Here is a 22561-nt window from a genome sequence, read left to right as displayed (position 1 = left end):
ATGAACGCAATCTACCGTCATAGATCAGAACTAAAATTAAGCTATTCATTGATTAAGTTGTAATACATCGTTCAACTTACACAATAATAATTCACCAGTTGAGTACCAATGTTTAATTCTCGCAGACATCTTGGGAATTTAATTCACATTTGTTTGCTTTTAAACTAGAAATATTAAAATCAATGTCGTTACTTGGCAGTAGTCTTAACGGAATAAAAATTATAATTGAGCTGTAAAACAAAACACAAAATGATAAAGCTATGATGTCTCACATGAACAAATTTGAAAAGAAAAATCAAAACTCACTCTCTATAGCTCTAATTTATATTACCTATAAGAAAGAAATGCCAACTATTTACACATTTTACTAGTAGGCCTCAGTAGACGAGAACTTGAAATATTTGGTAACAGGATGATTAAAATGCGGGACCAAATTAATCGTAATAACGACAAAGATAATTATCGCAAAATTTCCTTTAAATACGTTATTTCACCTTCTTTATTTTTTAGTTGGAAGCGATTTTTAACAAATATAATTAGTTGTTCGTTTTTTAATTTATCCGCTTATTGTTTAAATTTGCCAATATGTCTATTTTAAATAGATTCTATCGTTATATTATTGTGATAAATTTCATTTCGATTGAGTTTGAGCTAATAAAAGGATAAAGTATTAAATGATATGGCAATATTATTAGACGATAATTCAAATTAACACGTTAAAATGGGCATTTGTATTTTTTCCTTGAAGCTATCTGCCGTGTCCACCGAGTGGAATCGGGCCCCTGATTTTAGCGTTGTAAATCCATGTTTTTTCTTCATTAAACCTCCCTCGTAGAGGGGATATGAACATACAGTACAATAGAGAAAAAATATAAACTTACCGCTGTCCCAGCGGACGGCGTTAAAATGGGAACCACATTGGCTTACAGTTTTAGAAAATAGTATCAAGAAGAAATAAACAATGCTACTGTGATTTTCTGACAATAAGATTTACTGTCAAATTTATCGAGCATAAAATGTTTTGTTGTAATAAGCTTCTAATTAGTTTCAATTGTATAAAGAAAATTTATAGTAATATTTACAATGATTATTAATTTCCTGGATACTTTTTAAGTATTTTATTATAAATGTTTTGATTTTTAAAAACATGCTGTAATTATCAAAGGTATGAACACAGAAACAAAATATTATGAAATATTATTTGCGCTTTGCACAACATGCAGCTGACGTGTTACGTAAGCACGATCCTAACCCTTGAATGACTTCATAGGCTGTTATTCGACGTCTTCTTCTGCTACGAAGTAGTTCCTATTTCAACAATTTTCATGGACCACTTTTCTTAAAATAGTGAAAACTAGAATTTATACACATTTTAAATATATAAGTTACTAGAACTAGAAGAATATACGTACCCAAGTATTCTGCAAAAAAAAAAAAAGTCTACTTCTTCTAACTACGCAGTAACTTTCGTCTGTTATCCAGATGGCCTTGTTGTTTATATGAGAGGGACATGTGTGCGTCGTTTGTGAATGGAATTGGCTTAATATTAGGTGAATCCACCTTAATATTAAGCCAGTGTACTGAATGAGGTAATTTTTAAAGTTTCCAACAAGAACTTTAGCCTTTCTTATTCAGAAACAAGTGAACGGTAAGCGTGTATTTTATATTTTTAAGCATTATCAAAGCGTCGTACATAAAGCTAATAACACCTAACAACTCGAATATTTGCAACCATCAGCAACAAAAATTTATACTGAGAACTGTTTAAAAGCATGTCAATTACTTATTACTTTATTGGAGCGTTGCGGATTCTTTCTGATTCCCATTAATTTATGAAGAGTAGATTTTATGAATATTTGTTTTAGTGAAAAATATAAATGTGTTAAAAATTGACTATTCGTATGTAAATTTACGCAGTTTTAGTGCGCTATTCAGACTATTTAAAACCATTTGTTCACAGACTTCGAGAAGTTTGGCATTAAATTTTAAAAACAATAAGCAAAAGTTTTGTATGTTTAAGTTTTGAAATTACATGTACCGAATGTAAATTATTATTTACGTTAAGCAAATTAACAGTTTAGTTTTAGAACCAAATTGTATTTCCAATCGGCTTTAGACGAAAAGTTAGTAGGTACAGTGAAAGTAACAGCAAAAAACTAAGATTAAATTCTTGAAAAATGACCAGTAAAATATCAAACTATTGTTACTTTCATAAATATAACATATACGTATTTTCATTTTTAATATTACTGTTCTTTTGTTTCAAATAAACAAGTTCGCTAATAACATTAACTGCCACCACAAAAACAATCAAAAGCAAAATCAATATTCTGTTTGCTTATATTGATATAAGGAGTTTTTACTTTAGATATTTGTAAAAACTTTACTAACGTTTTATTCACGAAAAAGCTGTAGATGAGAAAATTTGATGAAATTAATTAATTATGAATATTTGTTATTTTAGATTCTTCATGAAGTTGAGAAACAAAGACGTAGCTATATCTTAGCCAAGCTCAGAGAACGTCAGTACGATGGAAGTGTTGTGTGCGAGCATTTGAAGTTTAACCATTTAACAAACAAGTCAACTTATAAAATGAAAAACGTATAATTTGCCATCATATGTGAAGATAAACACGAGTTTTAGACCGGCTAAAATAAAAATGGAAACATCTAACTGTGAACACATACTTATTTTTCACTGTTTATGATTTTTTTTTCTTTCATTCCACATGAATGTTGCAAGACTGCCACAATTAAATTTACAGCTTGCTCAACATAAACGAGGACGGATCACCAGTAAGCAACAGGAGTATAGGGGAAGTCTCAGCCCAGATTTTCAACTCCCAGCTCCAGCATCATTTTCATATACACACAAACCTTTTGCACCGAGAGCTATTCGAAACTACGTATTGTTTGAGCACATCGAGGAGTCAACCCTATATTGCTGTTTAGACGTAAATACAAGTGAAGAATGCGTTTGCAAGGTGAGTGAAGAAAACCTGATATTGATAAATTGATCAAATCATCGAGGGAAGCTAGTTCAGTCACGTACACAGTTTTAAAATATAGAACGAGTAGTATCTATCTTTTGTGTTTTTAACGCAGATGTCGTGATGTTCTTATACATAGTGTGTTTTTAAGATTCTGCTATCTTAACAGTTCTTTAAGAAATGCTGGTATGTTGCTGAAACACAGCGTTGATAAATGCCAACTGGCGTGTGAGTTGCGACGGAACATAAAACTAGACTTGCTACTAAAACTAGTGTTAAGTTCCACATTTGTTCTTTTATTGCGTAACCTTACACCGCAGGTTTTTTGCTCCAATAAAAGTGTGTACGTGAATTCCCATTTCTTCCTTCTCTTGAAATAATTAAAACAAAATGTTTTCACATTTTCAACGTAAATGTACAAACTACGTTATGATAGAGTTGTTTGTTTTGTAAAAACCATTTCAACACTGGTAGATCGGAAGGTTTCCTTCCGTCATCCCCTGAATATTACCTCCTGAACACTTTAGCATTTGATTATTATCTCAAAAACACTATCATCTGATTATTAGTTCATAAACACTTTATCATCTGAATACTATCTTATGAACACTACCTCATACTCTGTCCTGTTGCTGCCACTTTAAACTGTAGCCACTGTCTGATTTATACTGTTCTGTTGCAGCCACTTTAAACTGTAGCCACTATCTGATTTATACTGTTCTGTTGCAGCCACTGTCTGATTTATACTGTTCTGTTCTGTTACTTTAAACTGTAGCCACTGTCTGATTTATACTGTTCTGTTGCAACCACTTTAAACTGTAGCCACTGTCTGATTTATACTGTTCTGTTGCAGCCACTTTAAACTGTACATGATCAAACAACACATCAAAAGTACAGTTTGTCAGTTATGTTCGATTAACACAAGAAATAAAACAACAAACACTACTAGATTTTAGTAATATTATCTAGTAACACCTTATCTGGTAAGATTCAGATTTCCTTCCAGTGTCACAGCGATATGTCTGCGAAATTACAATGCTAGTAACCGGGTTTCGATACTCGTGGTTGGTAGAGCACAGATAGCTTATTGATCCAGATGCGCGTGTTCCTTAATCCAACAAAGGGAACCGATTTTTAGTGAAGAAGCAGTATCTAGTAAAACCCTAAATGGTAAGATCCAGGTGAATCTGATTCTTTATTCAACAAACAGAACCGGTAATTACTGAACAGATAATATCTAATGAGGTCTCATTATTTAATAATGTGGATATCAATTTGGTTCTCTGTAGGTTTATTCAACATACAGAACCGTTTTTTGTCAAACAACGAGTACAGCTTTAGGGGACAGTAATATTAGAATTTCAAGAGATAGAATGGTGAAAAAATGACTGAACGTTTTGGAGTTGAGATGGCTAAGGTACCGTTATAACATGATTGAAGTTTGGAGTTGAGATGGCTAGGGTACCATTACAACATAATTGAAGTTTGGAGTTAAGATGGCTAGGGTACCGTTACAAAATGACTGAACGTTTTGGAGTTGAGATGGCTAGGGTACCGTTACAAAATGACTGAACGTTTTGGAGTTGAGATGTCTAGGGTACCGTTACAACATGATTGAAGTGCAGTCCGTTGGTTGGAGTGAGGACGTTCGTGCCTTATTCATCGTTATTTCTGTCGTAACTGATGAAGCAGCGCGTGCAGAGAGAAAGTTTTGATGGCATCAGTTGCAGCGCGTATTGCTAAATAAGCTCGACGTTTGCTTGTGTGTAGGTAAATTACATGGAAGAGTAGATGTTTAACATTATTTTACTTTATGACATTCACATGTAAAGTAATTCCAATTTTTTTTTTTTTGGTTTATTATATAGTTAATTAAAGTATTAAACACGTTGTTTTGGTTCAAAAGCACCACTTGCTGAACAATTTGAATAATAAAACGTTTGATTTGTTACAATCATTTCGTGGCTTGTTGTTTTTAAATATGACGTTACATGTTTTTAATTAATTCTTTAAAATCACAGCTTTGTTTTAACAACATCTGACGACGTTACAGGTTTTCAGGTTTTTTAAATTGATAGTTTTGTATTAACAGTAACTAACGACTTTTACAATTTTTTAATTAATTCTTTACAACGATAGATTTTTAGTAACATCTGACAACGTTATAGGTTTTTAATTAATTCTTGAAACGATATAATCGATTGTTAAACTTTATTAATATGACTGGTGAAACCTCAGTTCTGTTGTAATTATAGAATAAAACTGTATACATCCGTCATATTTCTCGCATCGCTGTATTCTTGTGGAATATCTTTACTTATCTAAACTTAGTATCTTTTAGCAATTTGGCGTAAGAAAGAAGTTCAGTTTTAGTTTTGTTTTTCCTATTAAACATTCATTTGTGACAAGTTATTTTCGTGAAAACGCATGAAAAACGGTTCGAGATTATACATGAAATCAGACGATTGTCACGTCACCTCCACGTTAAAATACGTGATTATAACTTACATGATCGTCACATTACATCTTAAATTTGATGTTAACTTAGTTTAATATCAAACAGTTATGCATATTGACCCAGAAGAAGCGGGAAAGGAGAAAGGTCGTTTTTTTTCCTTAATTTTTATTAAAATGTCTAAATCCACTACAATTTTTGAGAGAAATAACAAACCGTTAACTTCTAACCTTCAACACGGTAAAACCATGAGCGGTTCTAGGCCTAACTTGGGGAAGGGGGATGCTAAAAGAAGAGCAGAGTGGGTGACCTCAACTGCTGTGGTTTAAAGGGACAGACAGACCTGTTACAGTAAAGGAGTTTAAATTATGTTATTTGCGGCTCAGAAGCGGATGTTAGTACTTTCTTATTAATTACCAAAACAAACATTAATGTTAGCGTTGTCTTAAATATTGTTTGTTTTGTTTTTCTGAGGAGGAATTTTGACAAAAACGGATAACTTAGTGCAAATTAATTTTTGATGTTAAAAATAAACTCTTAAGATTCTTTTCAGTTTGCAGGTGCAAAAAAACACACAAAAACTTTAGTTTTATTATTCAAATTGCCTGCTTGTTTATGACCCCTAACTATTGGATCTACGTATTGTTTTATATTCATTTGTGCGCGTGTGTGAAACATTATACCAAAATATTCGGTGAAATTATTTATTTTTTGTGTAAACTATGTAGAAAACTTGCAGTAAATTGTGGGATTAATACAGGATTCATCACATTTTTGTTCATATCTTTTTTCATGTTATTAATTAATTTTATCATTGTCAGTTTGATGCACGATTAGTTTCAAAATGAGATTAAATAGCCCGTTGGGTTTGGACCACGTAAGTCATTCTAGTGTGGAGTTTATATATATCGTTAAATTGCTATATATGTAGGGTGTCCGAAAAGTCTGCAAACTGAAACACAAATATGATATTATTTATACATAAAAAAACAACAAAAAACATCGTTTTATTACCTCGATGCACTTTTATTGGTCAGACAAACAGACGATTCTCATTTCATACTCGGATCCCCGTCACGCCAAACATGCTCGCCCTTTCAGCCGTGGGGGACATTATAAAGTTTTGCTCAATCCCACTGTTCGTTGAAAAGAGATGGATGTGGGTGGTTATGACTAGCTGCCTTCCCTTTGGTCTTATACTGCTGAATTAGGAACGGCTAGCCGCAGATAGCCCTCATGTGGCTTTGCGCGAAATTAAAAAACAACAACAAAGTAACTTATCAATGTGGAAATTAGCCTACAGTACATAATTTATCAATCAAAATATTAACACCTACCTGGGAGTTAGAAATATCAGGCTTGTAGAACATAAACATACAATCAACTTAATGAGGTGATTATCAGAAAGAAATAATTTTTTAAGCGATATCAGACAATTATATAATCAATGTTTTTTATATCGCTAGATGGCACTATTAGAAGACTTTTTTTAACAACATATTTTTAAGGTGGTTTAGTATTAAAAGTTTTAAAAAATAGACGAAATTAGATGATGGTTACTGAAATGTTTTGAAAATTTAATTATAAAAATCGAAATACGTAATATTTTTGCAAATCACAACGAAGGATATCTACAAGAAATAAAGTAAAATTAATTTCGTTTCATTTTTTATTCCAACCACATGTATGAAAAGATTATTTCGTTTTTGGATAAAGAACAAGTTAAAATTATTTGCATCAAAATGATTCATAAGTTGAAAAATAAGTAATTTTAAAAGGAACATTTTATTTCTTAGGTGTTTCGTCATTTTATGACACAGACTGTCTCTTAAACTTTTGACGATTATATGTATGATATTTAGTATGAAACGATAAAATGTAGTGGTAAATTACAAGATATTATCGTTAACTTCTGATGGACCCCATCTACCTTCATAGATTAGAACTAAAATTTAACTATTCATTGATCAACTTATAATACGTTGACCTCGCTATTTGTTAGTAAAAGAGTATCTCAAGTGTTGGCGGTGGGTTGTGATAACTAGTTGCCTTCCCTCCAGTCTTGCACTGCTAAAAGGGACGGCTAGCGCAGGAGGCCCTTGTGTAGCCTTGCGCGAAATTCAAACCAAACCATTCATACTGTGCCATAATTTGTTTCTGGACATTTTTATTGCCACTTGTATCGCAAGCTGTATTAGACAACAGGGCCTGGCATGGCCTAGCGCGTTAAGGTGTGCGCTTCGTAATCTGAGGGTCGCGCCCGAGTCGCGCTAAACATGCTCGCCCTCCCAGCCGTGGGGGCGTTATAATGTGACGGTCAATCCCACTGTTCGTTGGTAAAAGAGTAGCCCAAGAGTTGGCAGTGGGTGGTGATGACTAGCTGCCTTCCCTCTAGTCTTACACTGCTAAATTAGGGACGGTTAGCACAGATAGCCCTCGAGGAGCTTTGTGGAAATTCCAAAAAACAAACAAACAATTAGACAACATGTACAGTGAAACATTTATTTTAGAAATGAGTGTAATATTTGTATACTTTCATTTTTCATTTCTGTCAAAATAATCAGTAATAATATCTTACTTTAAAATATATTTTTATACTTTGCATTGTACAAAAAGAAATAACTTAATGCACATGTATAGAATAGTGCTGCGTAACATAAACATTTCAGGATTAAAACTTGAATGGTTTGTTTCCTTTTATACCAATGAGAATATGCTTCCAGTGCCATTACTTTATGCCTAAACGTGAAGTGTTTGACAATGAAAAACTGTTTTTGAATGATAATGGTGTTTATAACTCTATTAATCATATTTTTTTTAAGCGACCATTCATGTACAGTATTAGTGACATCAAATATGTATCATTATTTCTCCGAAAGAGAAATAAAAGCTATCTGTAGCAGTTCGATTCTCCTCGATGGATGTAACAGATATCACGAAGTGGCTTTATGTAAAACAGACACAGAAAGTAATTCTTTCTTTTTGTTTGTTTCTTTTGAATTTCGCGCAAAGCTACTCGAGGGCTATCTGTGCTAACCGTCCCTAATTTAGCAGTGTAAGACTAGAGGGAAGGCAGCTAGTCATCACCACCCACCGCCAACTCTTGGGCTACTCTTTTACCAACGAATAGTTGGACTGACTGTCACATTATATAACGCCCCCACGAAAGTAATTCTTACTCCTAAGTTTTGTTTTATTTACTGTTGAAATAAAAAAAACAACTTTAGGGGACCCTGCAGAAATACATGTAGTTTTATTTATTTATTTTTAGTGTGCTTTTTAAGTTGTATACTCATTTATGACGGGTTATTTTCACGGAAAACTTTGGAGATCTTATAAAACTTTACACTGCTTTTACTTTCGTACTGCAAACAGAAACTTATGTAATGATAAATTTGACAGTCGAAACTGTTTTTAGGTCTAAGACCATAACCCATTTTATTTTCCAATGCTACAGGTTGTAGAAAACGAACAATATCAAAAAATCGTTGCGGGTTATTTTCGACTGGATTTTCGCCCCCATATTAACCAGATAGAAGAGATACTGATCGGTGAAACCGTAAGTTACGTAATTTTCCCACGCTCCTATGGTGACCTGCACTCTTACATTCGCCACAAACGTCGTCTCCAAGAGCAAGAAGTTTTACGACTTTTCCGCCAGGTGGTACAGGCAGTTAAAGCGTGTCACAACACTGGAGTGATTCTGCGAGATCTCAAACTTCGAAAATTCGTGTTTAAGGATCCTGAAAGGTAACATAGATTTATTAACTAGATATTTTCTTTCTCTTTCTGTTTTTTAATAAACATTATTTACTAACCATCATTTCTACTGAGGTCATTCTCTACTAAATGTGTCAGTTCTACTGACACCATTCTATGCTAACTATGTCAATTTTACTGACATTATTCTATGCTAATTATGTCAGTTCCACTGACACCATTCGCTGCTAACTGTTAGTTATACTGACATCATTCTATGCTAACTAGGTTAGTTGGACTGACACCATTCGCTGCTGTTAGTTCTTCTGACATCATTCTATGCTAACTGTGTTAGTTTGACTGACACCATTCGTTGCTAACTGTTAATTATACTGACATCATTCTCTACTAAATCTGTTAGCCTTTACCGAATAATATATGATAAAATACTCAAATAATAATTTTGGTATTTGTGTATTTTGTACGTGAATATACCTTACTCAATTTAGTTTTCAGTTGAACTATTTTAACCAAAACCTTTTGTCTTATAATAATTTAGTACAACAAACTGGACTGTTAAAATTATCTGGTAAAGTTAAATTAACCATGTAATTTAAAATCTTGTTTATTTCTTGGATTCTGCGCAAAGCTACACGAGGACTGTCTGCGCTACACGTCTCCAGTTGGTTCTACAGTGGTACCTCGGTTCTCGAACTTAATCCGTTCCAGAAGGCTGTTCGAAAACCGAATCAAGTTTTCCCATAAAAAATACTGTAAATTAAATTAATCCGTTACAGACCTCCAAAAATTACGCATTATGAACCATTTTAATTAAAATATTGCTTATTTATACTTGTATAATAATACTTACATGCATAAAGTCAACCACAAAAACTATAAACACAATAAAAAAACAATAAATGAAAATGTAACTGCACTTTACCTGTGCTGAGGAGAGCTGAAGGCGTAAGTAAAAGGTGGTGAGGTACTTGGAGAGTAGGAGGGTTATTATTGTTTGGAAGGGTAGTCACCTTCCATAAAAACGTCAGGTAACTTTTTCTGGAGTTCTTTCTCTTTGCACCGCTACAACCTGCTTGAGACTCACTGTACCTATTTCTCATTAAACACTTGTCTAATGAGGTTTGTTTCTGAAGTAAGACATGGTATTGTCATTGAAAAGGTTTATGCTGCGGTTTGCTACAGCTTTGTCAGGGTAAAAATTTTCCACAAAACTTTGGAACTCTCCCCAATTTCCACACATTTCCTTGATCAGTGAACTAGGAACATCCCCCCCCTTCCCTCCTCATCTAAAGACACTTCCTCAGTTGCCTTCTGCTGCTGCTCCTTCTGAAGGTCTTGGAGTTATTCCGTAGTGAGCTCAGTGTTGTGGTCTTCCACCAACTCCTCCACATCATCATCACTCACATTCAAGCCCATACACTTACCTAGTGAGACAATATCCTGGACAATAGGCTCAGCCTCAAAGCCTTCAAAGTCTCTATCTGCTACTGAGTCTGGCCACAATTTCTTCCAGGCTGAGTTCATAGTCCTCAAAGACACTTCCCTCCAGGCTTTTTCTATGATTCTCAAGCAATGGAGGATATTAAAGAGATTTTTCCAGAACTCTCTGAAGGTTAACTCTGTGTTAGAGGTCACTTCAAAGCACCTTTGAAACAGTGCTTTGGTGTATAGTTTCTTAAAGTTCGATATGACCTGCTGGTCCATGGGCTGAATGAGAGGAGTCGTGTTAGGGGGCAAGAGCTTCACCGCAATGAAACTGTACTCCTCCACCAACCCGTCCTCCAAGCCTGGTGGGTGAGCAGGTGCATTATCCATCACAAGAAGGGCCTTGAGTGGTAACTGTTTTTCCGTGATGTAATTCTTTACACTTGGGGCAAACACTTCATGGACCCACTCCATAAAAATTTACCTGGTTACCCATGCTTAACTATTAGCCCTCCACATGACATTTAGTTTACTTTTCAGGACATTATTTTTCTTAAAACCCTCTGATTCTCAGAATGGTACATAAGCAAAGGCTTAAGTTTTAAGTCCCCACTTGCATTACTACATAAAAATAGAGTTAACCTGTCCTTCATTGGCTTGTGTCCTAGCAGTGACTTCTCCTCCTTGGTGATGTAGGTCCTCTTTGGCATTTTCTTCCAAAAGACGCCTGTCTCATCACAGTTGAACACTTGTTGGGGAATAAAACCCATAGTCCTTAAATTCCCTAACAAATTTATCCGCAGCATCTTTGTTAGAACTGGCACCCTCCCCGTGTCTCACCACACTATGTATGCCACTTCTATTCCTAAATTTTTCAAACCACCCCTACTAGCCTTAAAGGCATCACTTGTATCAGCACTCGTTCCAGAGATGTTTTTCAGGAGGTCAGCATGCAACTGCTTTGCTTTCTCACAAATAATGGTCTCAGAAATGCTATCACCAGCTAACTGTGTTTCGTTTACCCAAATCAACAACAGTTTTTCTAACCTCTTCCATTATTTGTGATTTTTGTTTCGTAAGCACTGTCGCTACTTTTGCAACATCAGCTCCTTTGATGACCTATTTATTTTTCAGTGTGGTGCAGACTGTAGACTTCACCATACCAAACTGTATAGTAAGGTCAGACACGCGAACACCACTCTCATACTTCGCTATGAGATCTTTTTTCACCTCTGTTGTGGCTCTAACGACTTTTCTTTTTGGTTTGCTGCTTTCATTATCCTTCTTTGACCCCATGGTGGCTTATTTAATCAGAATATTTAGTAAAACAACAATAAAAATTAAAAACGAGAACATTCACAGCAGATTTTAGCGGGGGTGTGGACTGAGCGACAGGTGCGGGTAAAATGTTTTGGTCAAGCTTGGCGTGGGCCGAAAATGGTCGAAGGGTCGTTCTGGTCATCAGTCGGGTTATTTCGGGGGTTCGGGCCACGACAGCTTGCTTTGGGAACCGAGTTTATGTTCGACAACCGAGACATTTTTTCTTTCAAACAATATGTTCGAAAACCGAATTGTTCGAGAAGGGAGTCGATCGAGAACCGAGGTACCACTGTACTTTTAATAAATTGAATAGTTTGGTTCGACTAAAAACACAGCCTCAAAGTAGTAACTGAACGCCAAACACGGAACCTCGGGTGAAGAAATTCAGTCTTCTTGAAAATCTAGTGGATTTACGCGTCAAGACATGTCACTGTATATAGAAGTTCCCGTACTAGATTAATAACTTGAATATCTCTGCATCGCGCAATATAATAATCAAACTGAATTTCTGAAAAGTGTCTGTTAATATTGTACTCGGTACTGAGATGATAATTACTGCATACATGGTTTGTGTGCAACACAAATACTGGAAGCACGAGCGAGCGAGAACACGCGTGTTGCTAGTGGTAGCAGTATTTGAATTAAAAAATAAATGTTTCGTGTTTCACCGATATTGGTGTATAATTCATAGTTTTCAACTTTATTCAGAGAATAACTGTTAAAAAATTACCTGCTTTAATGGCAGCGTGATGGAATGTGTGTAGAACATATAACATTTTATACTGAACTATAGGCTTACAGCGTCTACGGTAGTGTGACGTTATATTAACTACAGGCGTACGGTGCTTACAACAGTATGGCGTACTTAACTAAAGGCGTACAGTGCTTACAACAGCGTGACATTAACTACAGGCGTACGGTGCTTACAACAGTGTGACATATTTAGTTCTCTTTACTTCTGACCTTTCTATTCTTGACACTCAAAACGATCATCTTTTACCTAACGATTAATGTATTTCTGCTTCCGTAGGTGTGTAAACATTCACTAGTTAGTAGCAGCTTACTACAGCAGGTGTAAGATTCCTTTAGATATGATAAATTTAGTACAGAAGGCGTGTTATATCTGTAAAAAAAGTTTTACAAAACCACGCCAGACGTAAAGGTTGAACGTCTTAAACGTTTAACAATTGTTATTTGTACAAGTGTAATTTAATCCAGCTAGCTATAGTATATAGGAAGTTTTAACGTTACCAACCCCCCTTCTCCAGTGGTACAGCTGTATGTTTGTGAATTATACTGCTAGAAACCGGATTTCGATACCGATAATGGGCAGAACAAACAAACAAAGCTACAAAAAGTATTTAAATAAGAAAGTAAAAACTAGAAAACGGAGTTATTTAAAAATTTAAAAAAATATCCGTACTTTGGCAAATTACTGTAATTATGTTAGGCTGGACAAAGTAGGGATAAACATTTTCAAATAACTCAGTTTTTGTTGTTTGAGTTTCTTGTTTCAATAATTTTGTTACATACAAACATTCTGTATAACTAAAACTAGCTAGGTTACGTATATATCAATCTTTACTTGTTCTAATAAAATTTATTTTTATACGTGTACAAATAATGATCATTATATTTTTTAAAAAGTTTAACCCTAATTTTTTTATTATACTTGTTTGCTTATTTTTCATTTTTATTAGTAGTATTTTTGTGCGCGAGCACAATACCAAGCGTGGGGCGCGCGCATGTACCCAATTCAATTTTAGTACTCTTCAGGATGTCTACCAATCTATTTTAAAGTCTAATCGTATACCCAAAAGTTGTGCATAATTCGTCCATTTTACACACACGCACACCAGTATACTTTTTCAGTAAAAAAATGAATCATTGGCGCTTCAGACGGAAGAGTTCAATGAAACCATCACAGAGACGAGGTTCTTTATTTTTTTCTGTACGCTTGTCTGGAAAAGTCACTTACTCAGATAAAAATTTGTTGAAATAATGTAATTTGATTCACTCCATAAACATGTATATAGTAATTTAAGTGGTTTTATAAGTAGAGCAAGCTATAGTTTCTTGGTTTTTTTTTGGTCAATACCTTGAAATAGTCATTGTTAATATTCAGACATTTTTTAAAGGTGGTTTTATATTGGAAGTCGTTATGGCAGCCACTTTGTTTCATTACAGTCCCTACAATTAAGTACCACCGTATTGAACAACGCTATGGGTTTAGTTCACAACCAGTTTTGGTTGAAGGAACAACAGATTGTTGGTATGTTTAATATCATTTCTTGTAACGAATTTTTTATAGTTGAATAAGATTTCCAGACTTACAGATTTTGCACGAGTCCACGAGCACAGACACCTGCATCTTGCTTATATTTATGATGTAATCGTTTTTTTTTCCGTTAATCAAACAGTCAGTATTGTTAATCCGTGATGACGAGAAAACCCACTTGTAGAGAAAAATATTTATGTAAAGACGGCTGGTATGGATTGAGAAAATTTTATATAAAGGAGTGAACAACGTTTCGACCTTCTTCGGTAATCGTCAAGTTCACAAAGAAAGAAAGAGGTAACTGACCGATAGCTGACCACATGTTTGAAGGGGGGTTTTGTAATTGAGTGTAGGAACGTAGAGGTCGTGCTTAGATGTTTGATTATATTTATTAAGGTGTTCCTTTGTATTCGTTTATTTTGGGCTTGACTTGTATGAGTAAGGCTTCTTTAATTTCACATTTGTTTATGTTTGTTTCTTTATTTAGTATTTGGGTATTTTTTATGGTTATGTTGTCTTTATTTGATTTGCAGTGTTCGAAAACGTGTGAAGGTGACTTTTTGTGTTCTTTGAATCTGGTTTCCATTTTTCTACTTGTTTCTCCAATATAGAAGTCGTGGCAGTTATCACATTGTATTTTATAAATAATGTTGGTGTGGTGTTTGTCAGTGTAGTTTTTACATAGTATAGACCTTAGTTTTGTGACTGGTTTTTGAATAAATTTGGTATTAACTGGAATGTCATATTTTGCTACTAGTTTTTGCCAAATGTTGGTTATTTTTCTGCCGATGTCGGGAATATATGGTATGCAGCAGTACATGGTTTCGTGATTTTTTAATTCGTGGGATATATTTACTTTTGTTGGTTGATTTTGCTTTCTGTCTAGGTGTGTGCGTATAATGTTTTCTACGGTTTGTGGAGGAAACTTATTGATGTTGATGAAGTATTGTTTTATTTTGTCTAATTCATCGTTAATTTTATCTGGTGAGCATAGTTTTATGACTGTGTTTATTTGGTTCCTTAGTATGTTGAATTTTTGTTTTGTTTCATGGACTGAGTCCCAAGGAATGTATAGTCCAGTATGGGTTATTTTTTGGTGGATTTCTGTTTTAAATTGTGTGTTGGTTCTTGTAATTTTGAGGTTTATAAATGATATTTGATTGCTTTCTTCCTGTTCACATGTGAAGTTGATGTTGGGATGTATAGAGTTAATGTGGTTGAAAAAATTAAGTGTGTTTTCTGTAGATGTGAATCCCGCAATCGTGTCGTGTACATATCTGTACCAGTATAGTGATGGATGTGATGCTGTGTTAATTGCTTGTGTTTCAACTTGTGTCATAAAAATATTGGCTAGAACTGGTGATACTTGGTTGCCCATGCTTAGACCATTTGTTTATATATAGTTGTGGTTGTTGAACATGAAGTTTATCTTCATTGTGGTGAATTGTATGAGGGTTGCTAACTGGTTACTGGGAATGTCTATAGTTGGGTTAGGGTCTCGGATATAGAGTTCTAAGGCTATCTTGCAGGTTTCAGTGGTTTGGACTTCTGTAAAGAGGGATATAAGATCAAAACTGGCCATTAAGGCTTTATGATTAAGTTGATTAAGATTAGACTTAAAATTAAAGAGTCTTTGATGAATGAGCTGGCTGATGTTACATATTTGGAGAATGCCCATGCTATGTATTTACCAAGATTGTAATTAAACGATTCATATGTGGACATTATTGATCATAATGGACAATCTGGTTTATGAGGTTTGGGGATGCCGTATATTTGTGGTGTGCGTGAGTCGGTCTTGCGTAGGTAGGAATAAAGTGTTTTTCAATTTATGTTAGCTTTTTTAATTTTTAGTTGTATTTTGTTTCGTTGTGTTTCGTGTGTCTTTGTTGGATTTGTGTGTATTGGTTTAAATTTGTTTATGTCTCATAGGATGTTCTTCATTTTTTGGATGTATTCATTCGTGTTTATTATGACTATAGCGTTACCTTTATCTGCGTTTAGAATTTTTATGTTTTTGTCTTGTTTTAGGTTTTAATGGAATTAATGTCTCTTTTTGAAAGATTGTTTTTTAGTTTTTTGTTTTGTGAAATTTTGTTGATGGTTTTGTGAGAAAATGCTTTGAAAAAATCGTTTAAGATGTTGGTTTTAGGTGTTTCTGGAAAATATTAATTTTTAATTTTTCCATGGAAGTTTGGCTGTTGGATGTCAATAAAATTGTCGAAGTTGCCTTCTTTCTGTTGGTTGTTTTCTTGTTTTTGTTTTCTGTGGAAAGTATCATAAGTCTTCTGGCTAGGTCTTCTAAACATGTTTTAATTTCTATGGTTGGAATGTACCTAGGTGCTATTGTGAAGTTGAGTCCTTTGTTAAGTAGATGTATCTCGTCTGTGTTTAGTTGTCAGTCGGATCTGTTAATTATGAGGTTAGTCAACGGTTTGTTGTGTTGGTGTCTTTTCTGTTGTTTGCATCTTAGTTTTTTCTAGTTTTTTACACACACCCCTTCAAACGTATGGTCAGCTATCGGTCAGTTACCCCTTTCTTTCTTTGTGAACCTGGCGATGACCGAAGAAGGTCGAAACGTTGTCCGCTCCTCTACATAAAATTTTCTCAACCCATACCAGCCGTTTTTACACATATAATCAGTATTGTTAGATGAAATCTCGCAATTTTAACGTTGTTGTTTCTTATCTTTTTTTTTTTTTTTTTCAACAGGACCCTGTTGAAATTGGAGAGTTTAGACGATGCTGTTATTCTGGACGAGGGTTCTAGTGACCACTTAAACGACAAGCATGGCTGTCCCGCCTACGTCAGTCCAGAAATACTGACCACTAGTGGGAGTTACTCTGGTAAGGCAGCTGACTGCTGGAGCCTGGGTGTTATGCTGTACACCTTGCTTGTTGGACGATATCCATTTCACGACATCGATCACAGCGCCCTCTTTGGGAAGATCTGCCGAGGCAAGTTCAACATTCCCGACATGGTGTCTTCTCGAGCCAAATGTCTCATCCGAAGTCTGCTGAGAAAGGATCCAGCAGAACGATTAACGGTCGAAGACGTCCTTCGACATCCGTGGTTCCGTCTAGTATCGCGAGATGACGGTAGTTGCATAGACTCCCAGCTTCAAACCTCCAGTCTTGATGATTTCAGGACGCTGGATCAAACTGTTCCGGATGTAGCTGAACTAACAGGAAGTATTTCTTCGATGATATAAAATAAAGTTTTAACAATCTTACATTACTAAATTTTCACAAGAACCCCATCCGCCATTCTTTATTTAACTTTCAGTCAGTCGTTTTTAAATTACGTACAGTCATTATCTGTCACCCAGACGATACAAAGCGTTACGCATAAATTGTTTAATTGTATCGAAACTCTAACCACATGTAGTTATTGAATACCATAGTTCAAACAATAGATTATTTAATCGGTGGATTTTTTATTATAATGATGATCAAAATTACGAGAGGAAGATTACATCTTCATCACGAAGAAGAAGAAAACGTAGTTTACCATTTTTCTTGTTAAACTAAATTTTAAAAGTTTCAAAAATTACAACAAATTCATTTCTAAAGTCAGTTGACTATTGGGAATACTGAAGTTGAAATGTTTCATGATGCCAGAAAAAAACCACGTGGGTTCAAGAAGCATCACACCCCAGAAGAAAAAAGGCCCATCTTTCGAAAGCGCTCGAGTTATATGTTGTTGTTTTTTAATCATTTTGTAAGGATAAAATGAAGTATTCTAAAAACAATATTTTCAGACATTCTAACTTAAATATACAAACCAGATTCCTCCTCAATAATGTATCATAATAAATGTATTATTATAATGTGTTATAATGTATTATAACAAAAACATGTACGATTATAAACGATATCGGGAAATTATAAAAAAAATGGTTAACCTAAATATACGCCACGATCTCTAATCAGCATTAACAAGTTTGCCTTTTATTTCAAAATGTACAGTATACATAATTTTTAGAAATTACAAAATGATGATTAGTGTTCAGGCCAGCCTCAAGCTAGTCTCCCTTGAAGTTTTTGTTGACTTTTCTTAGTTATTTAAAAAGGTCATAACATTTTCAAAAATCGTATAATTTGTTTTTTTAATTATGTTTAACCATTAAGAAGAATGAACTTCGTTGGGCCTTATTGAAGTTTGGGGATGAACGGTCCATCCTAGCACCCTCTAGTGTCATCCATGTTAATGTTTTTGCTTTTAAACAAAAAGCTATTAAATACATTGTGTACCTGACTTCCCGCCAAAATTCCAAAATTCTAGCATTATATTGTTCGTTTATTTCCGAATAGACGAGATTAAATGTATACGGCTGATTAACTTCGTTTTTCAAGTGATGCTCTTATTTAGTAGTGTACATAGTGTGTCACGAGCGCATGATACAATTCTAGTAATAGCCTGGCCATGCATGGCCAAGCGTGTTAAGACTTTCGACTCGTAATCCGATGGTCGCGGGTTCGAATCCCGGTCGCACCAAACATGCTCGCCATCCCAGTCGTGGGGGCGTGGTAATATCTTAACAGATATAAAACTATGTTTTGAGAAAAAAAAAAAAAACTATAAAAAAATTCGGTAAGTACTTTGGGTTATTTACAGACGATATTCCTTGAAGTTGAACAGAAGAAACAAGTTCCTACACACACACACACGTATTAAGATTTACAGTAAATCGGTATCACTTCAGAGTGACGAACTATCGGCTTTTTGAAGAAATAAATATGCTTGCTAAACTTTGAATTTGTTCCTGCCAGTAAACAGACACTAGGCACTTTGAACAGGATATTAACATAATTGAATAGGGCCCTTTAATTCCCGGTGTAGCTGTAGGTATGCCAGTGCCCTTTTCCGAAAGAGCAAATTGTTTCTTAGTCGAAGGTCGATATTAGAAGTGTTACGTAAGGAATTTTAAAATTGATTTTAAAAAATCGATGCCGACTGAGAGTTGAAACTGCTGAAACTGTGTTGTGCAACAGTTTCCTGGAAATGTAAGTTTCAAAAATAGGGCGTCTCATTGTGGGTATTTATTTTGGTTTTCCAGTATTTAATTTGTCAGAATCACCTCAGTAAATGTAAGGCAGTTTTATGTGTGTAATGTTGCTTTTAAACACCGTGTCCTGAAACTTACTGATTCTAGAATCAGACACGTACGTTCACCTGTATACGAAACACCTATCAGACAAATTCTATGCGTAACGTGTCTTAACAAATGAAAAATGACTTTTATTCCTTTCCCAATTTTAAAGTATTAAACTTCATATTTTTCTTATGTTGGATAATTTTTCCTGTAATTCGTTCATAGATGTTCCTTACTATTCGTTAGTAAAAGAGTAACCCAAGAGTTGGCGGTGGGTGTAATGACTAGATGCCTTCCCTCTAGCCTTACACTGCTAAATTAGGGGCGGCTAGCGCGTATAGCTCTTGTGTAGCTTTGTGCGATATATACAACCAAACCGTGGACGTTCACGCCATCTGCTGGTTATAATGGATACATCCAATAGAAAACGATAATCCAAACTGAAAATGAATTTAATTTTCCCTTTGTGCTTTCTTTTCGCTCGCGTGGTTTTAAATTATTAAGTCACCCTAAGTGTTTGTTAAATAATAAACTGCGACATAAAAGTAGTTATTAATCTGTGTTTAAAAATTACACAAACATAACATGAAAGCTACTATTATCTTTCAGTGGAATTTTAGGCATAGTAGGCTTTAGGACTTAATGAACAGCAGCCGCCTGTTGAAAGAAAATACAATATGTAGGCCTTCGTTGTCTTCCTTCAACAGGCAGTTGCAGTTCGTTAGACTTCTTAAACCACCTACAGTTATATTTCAAGTCGAAAATATCAGAAAATTAATTACTTCAAGAAAAGAAAGTTTATTTTTATGCATCGTTGATGTGAATCAAGTTAGTGTGATAGATGTAAGTGAACTTACGTCTGAAGTTTGTGTAATGGGTGTAGGTAAACTTGTGTCTCAAGTTTATGTGATTGGTGTAGGTAAACCTGTGTCTCATGTGTTTGTGTGATGGATTTAAGTGTACTTACGTTTCACGTTTGTGTGATGGACGTAAGTGAACTTCCGTTTCACGTTTGTGTGATGGACGTAAGTGAACTTCCGTCTCAAGTTTGTGTGATGGACGTAAATGAACTTGTGTCTCAAGTTTGTATGATGGATGTAGATAAACTTGTCATTTTATTTGTCATTAAAACAAACAAACAAAAAAACCAGAGAAATCACTTTTAGTAACTGAGTTAGTTAATCTTTGGATTTTCATGCTTTGTTTTTTCATTTAATGTCGATTTACTGGGTAATTAGCAATCGATTGCGAAATGATGCGATATCGAAGTGTTTTTTTTTGTGTGTGGATAGTTGTTTTAGGGTTAAGAGAGTAATTAGTATGACGTAAAATATAGATGAAACTTCCTCATTTCGTTATGGTGAAATTGAATTTAAATAATATAACTGAATTTAGAAAAGCAAAATGGACTTCAAATTATTTTTGTGATTGGAAAAGTTATTGTATTTTTTTAATATGCGTTGTCTTGTTTTTTTGAGGGGAACATGATGAAGGGAAGACTGCCAATTGTTATTTCTGTAACTTTGACGATTTAAACAATAATAAACTGTATAATGTATAGTTGAAGTGTGTCTGTCATTTCTTGGTCTACCAGAAAATTCTTTACGTTTGTTAACTCGTTACGATTCAGATGATGTGTGCGAAGACCATAAAATTGCATTTGAACAACAAACTTCCAATTAGGCCTATGTGGGATGTCGCAAGAAGCTAGTCAGTTCTTATTAAGTTACTTGAAGTTAAAAGGGATACGATTTCAAGTAATATATATTTATGTATTTGAATTTAAAAGTTAACTAAATATTAATATGTATCAAATTTATGATATTTGTCAACGAGATTGATACACACAATTTTCTTTCTAACATAAGTATATTTTAATAATAAAATTCATAACAAATTATTAAAGAACATTGGTTTAAATATTTAAAAAAAATTACAAACTCACAAACAGTATTCAGTCTTCGTTCTGGTCTTGAGCTGAATATTTCATCCATGGTCCAGGTTCACGAGGCACAAATTACTTTTATGCTGATACACATATACACTTCACTTGACAGGAATGCTAGCTGGCTCTATTCTTGTTTGGCTTAACACAGTTTACAATCTCACTTTTTGTTGAGGAAGATGTATATCTAATGCCCTTGTAAATATACTAACGTTAAACGTTAACTCTCTGAAGTTGAATGGGTCGTCATATTCGAAATCTGCAAACGTTTCTGGTCAAGTTGTGTAGTTTTCCGGTTAATAAATGTTAATCACAATCATGTCTTCCAAGGCTTATACTATATTAACAGTAGCTGACCAACGATATAAAACTCTCTCTTGACATCTTGCTTTTATATTCCAATCACGGGAGATTTTTGAATGTTCGAAGACACGATAGTATTTTTGTAAACCAGTTATTGTTGATTCTTTCTCTCGAGAATCTTCTATAAATTTAGAGAACAGGCGAGATGTGCGCAATACAGATCTAACAATATATGTCACACGCATAAAAAAACTAGACTAAAACAAACGTGAGTATTAAAACAAATGTATAATTGTAAATTTATTACAACACTCACGTTAAAAACCTGAAAATTTACTTCATACTATAGATTGCTGTCGACCTTTTGCCTCCATATTACAAAGTAGTTCAAAATTAAAAATGGCTACACAGGCTAAAAACTACTAGCGACAAATTTGAGAGCGTCTTTAAACAGAAAAATAAATTATTTGTAGACAGCCTGTTTATTAAATTATATTCATAAGTTGTACAAGATATTACGATTGACAACACCCTGTACCTGCATCAGGTCCGACATCATAAAGATACACATTAATGTAATAAAATGTCTTATTACTTTCTATTTTCTTTTAACAATTTAGAAGTTGCATTATAGTACTTATGAAGAAAAATATGATTTCAAATGTGACGAATTAAGTCAATATTAATAATTTTATTACTATTTGTGTGAAATGAGAATGGCGAGGTAAAAAATGTTAACAAACTTTGGAAATATTCTGTTTCAAGAAAATAACATGACCTAATAAAAGTTTGAAAGAACACTGAAAAATATTTAAAATGTCATATGTAGCGCCACCTAACCTCTCTTTCGCACTGGCAATCGTGTGGCTACAAGACTTCATACGGTAGTTAACGCACTCCACTCGTAATCCGAGGATCACGGGTTCGAATCCCCGTCACACAAACATGTTCGCCCTTTCAGCCATGAGGGCGTTATAATGTGACGGTTAAGCCCACTATTTGTTGGTAAAAGAGTAGCCCAAGAGTTGGC

At 34.5% G+C, this 22561-nt stretch overlaps 1 protein-coding gene across 2 annotated transcripts; it reads left to right on the top strand.

The window, feature by feature from the left end:
* The first annotated feature begins 1212 nt into the window (after nt 1-1212).
* On the top strand, nt 1213-20843 carry LOC143237533 (tribbles homolog 2-like). 2 transcript variants are annotated; one of them, XM_076476920.1, is made up of 4 exons: nt 1213-1648; nt 2465-2984; nt 8903-9195; nt 16901-20843. In XM_076476920.1, exons 2-4 carry the CDS (start codon nt 2730-2732, stop codon nt 17397-17399), a joined length of 1047 nt encoding a protein of 348 aa, XP_076333035.1. In that variant the 5' UTR covers nt 1213-1648; nt 2465-2729; the 3' UTR covers nt 17400-20843. The 2 variants fall into 2 exon arrangements, with proteins under 2 accessions (XP_076333035.1, XP_076333036.1); XM_076476921.1 differs by having other exon boundaries at nt 1226-1589.
* The last annotated feature ends 1718 nt before the right edge of the window (nt 20844-22561 follow it).

Source organism: Tachypleus tridentatus, chromosome 13, assembly GCF_004210375.1.
Source record: "Tachypleus tridentatus isolate NWPU-2018 chromosome 13, ASM421037v1, whole genome shotgun sequence".
Classification (NCBI taxonomy): domain Eukaryota; kingdom Metazoa; phylum Arthropoda; class Merostomata; order Xiphosura; family Limulidae; genus Tachypleus; species Tachypleus tridentatus.
This window is presented reverse-complemented; position numbering and strand designations above follow the sequence as displayed.

Bases quoted from the DNA above. Each gene is read 5' to 3' on its own strand.
- LOC143237533 (XM_076476920.1), top strand. From the start codon at position 2,730: ATGAATGTTGCAAGACTGCCACAATTAAATTTACAGCTTGCTCAACAT. The intron at 2,985-8,902 runs GTGAGTGAAGAA...CCAATGCTACAG, and splicing joins GTGAAGAATGCGTTTGCAAG to GTTGTAGAAAACGAACAATA. The intron at 9,196-16,900 runs GTAACATAGATT...TTTTTTCAACAG, and splicing joins GTGTTTAAGGATCCTGAAAG to GACCCTGTTGAAATTGGAGA.